This window comes from Penaeus monodon, chromosome 15, assembly GCF_015228065.2.
Source record: "Penaeus monodon isolate SGIC_2016 chromosome 15, NSTDA_Pmon_1, whole genome shotgun sequence".
NCBI classification, from domain to species: Eukaryota; Metazoa; Arthropoda; class Malacostraca; order Decapoda; family Penaeidae; genus Penaeus; species Penaeus monodon.
This window is the reverse complement of record NC_051400.1, coordinates 15,054,954-15,056,830: the sequence shown is the minus strand read 5'-3', so window position 1 is coordinate 15,056,830 and position 1,877 is coordinate 15,054,954. Positions and strand designations below refer to the sequence as shown.

The 1,877-nt window shown below is 43.0% G+C and overlaps 1 protein-coding gene across 1 annotated transcript in view; it reads left to right on the top strand.

Annotated features, from left to right (window-relative positions):
• Positions 1–1,877, top strand: part of LOC119581772 (cadherin-23-like) — a gene marked incomplete in the record, with an annotated part of 64,191 nt that overhangs the window by 34,253 nt on the left and 28,061 nt on the right. Inside the window, 2 exon segments of the mRNA XM_037929905.1 lie at positions 38–210; positions 637–834. Coding sequence (XP_037785833.1) covers positions 38–210; positions 637–834 — 371 coding nt within the window.

Below are 1,877 nucleotides of genomic sequence, written 5' to 3'. Positions count from 1 at the left end.
TGATTCATTGTGTTATCTCCCCGACTTCTCCCGCCAGTGCGCGCTGTGGACGGCGACCGTGGCATCAACAACCGCATCACCTACTCCATCCTGGACGGAGACAAGGGCCTCTTCGAGCTGGACCGGGACTCGGGCGTGCTATACGTCAAGAGGCCGCTGGACCGGGAGAGCCCCCTTTCCAACAACGGCGCCTTCATCATCAAGATCCAGGTGAGACGAGCGCAGTTGACGTTGGGGGAGGAGGTGCCGTAGAGATGATTTCTGATAGGTTTTTTTCTGGTTTGGAAGGCAGGAAAATTGGCAAAGGAATAAATGATGCTGTGGTTTAGTGAACATGGACAAGAAAATGTGGAAAGTGCACCGTCTATGCAAATGACGATACAAAAAGTTCAGGCTTAACTAAAAGCTAGAGAATATACAAATCCATGAATCAGTATCTGCATAAATCAGTAGATGAGCCAATATATAGGCAAACCAATAAAATAATAAGTTATTGTAGAGGAAGATGTGAGTTATTCAGGATATGAGACAATGGACAAGTAAAAAATGCACAAATAAGACAAGAAACAGGTCGATAATCATTGCAATAAAAGAATCATTTTGTAAACAAAGCACTAACGAAATTCACTCCCTCAGGCGCAGGAGGACAGCGCCGTGGTTGACCCTCCGCCCACCATGACGACAGAGGTGACAGTGCTCCTCGAGGACGTGAACGACGAGACGCCCACCTTCAAGGCCGCCCACTACGTCGCCGAGATCGCGGAGGGCGCCCAGTTCAACAGCCCGGTCAACCTGATAGGCGACGCCATTCCCGAGGTGTACGATCACGACCAGGTGAGGACGCCCTGGCTCCCGTCGACGACCCTCCTCTCGGTGCCCTTCGGAAAGGGGGCCTCAACTCTCCTGACGTTTTTCTCTTTTTTTGTTTTTTGTTTTTTTCTTTTGGTTGGGTTGGGCTTCCTGGATTTTCCTTGTATTTGTTATTTTTCCTCCTTTTGGTATTTTTTGTTTATTAGGATTTTCTTGTTTTTTATTATCAGTGGTATTATTTTTTTCCGGGGAGGTGGTGGTGTACTCGCAGACTTACTTCTAACCTCGTCAAGGCGGTTAATACATTTCTTTTAAGAATCTGATGATAAATGATTCACTTTGATAAGGAAATCATGACTTCTGTTATTATGCGAATAAAGTGATAAGGTGTTTTTTTCGGATTTTATCAGTGTGTTCAGATTCAGAGTATTATATCTAATCTTGTTATTTAAATCTTAGTTTCTTATCACGTTAGTTGTTCAAACTTTTGTACTATGCTTGAATTTTCCACTTTTCGTTGGTGTATATTTCTCGTGAAAGTATTAATTTTAAGATATGTTCTTGTTATTTCGTTGTTTTTAAGCAATTTATTAGTCACAACGCACAATAAGTTTTTGTTTTCTTCTTTTGAAATTATTATTATTTTGCAAAGGAAGTTGAGGTATCCACCGAGTCACATGCCAGAGTACGATAATGTCACTGATCATAATAGGTAGAATCTCACAAGTGCCGTGTGAAATATTACATGATTTAATTTGAGAATGTGCCTTGCCGACGAAACCAGCATGTTGTGCTAACGAGTTTACTTACATGCATGAGGGTTTTCCAATCAAGTAAAGTGAGGAGCTTGTCTTTTCCTTTCCCATTTGTTTTCTCTCGTCGTGTATATATATATATGTAGCTCACAATCCTAATGACGCTTCGATCTTTCAAGGGACATATTTTTGTGTGGGATTATGACCAGGTAAGCAGGAATGGTTACACTGAGCCTTGTGTCTGTGTACAGTGTGCGTATGGCATTGGTTGTGCACGGCGCGGGGGTCGGTCCAGAGAGAAGGGCTGCCTGA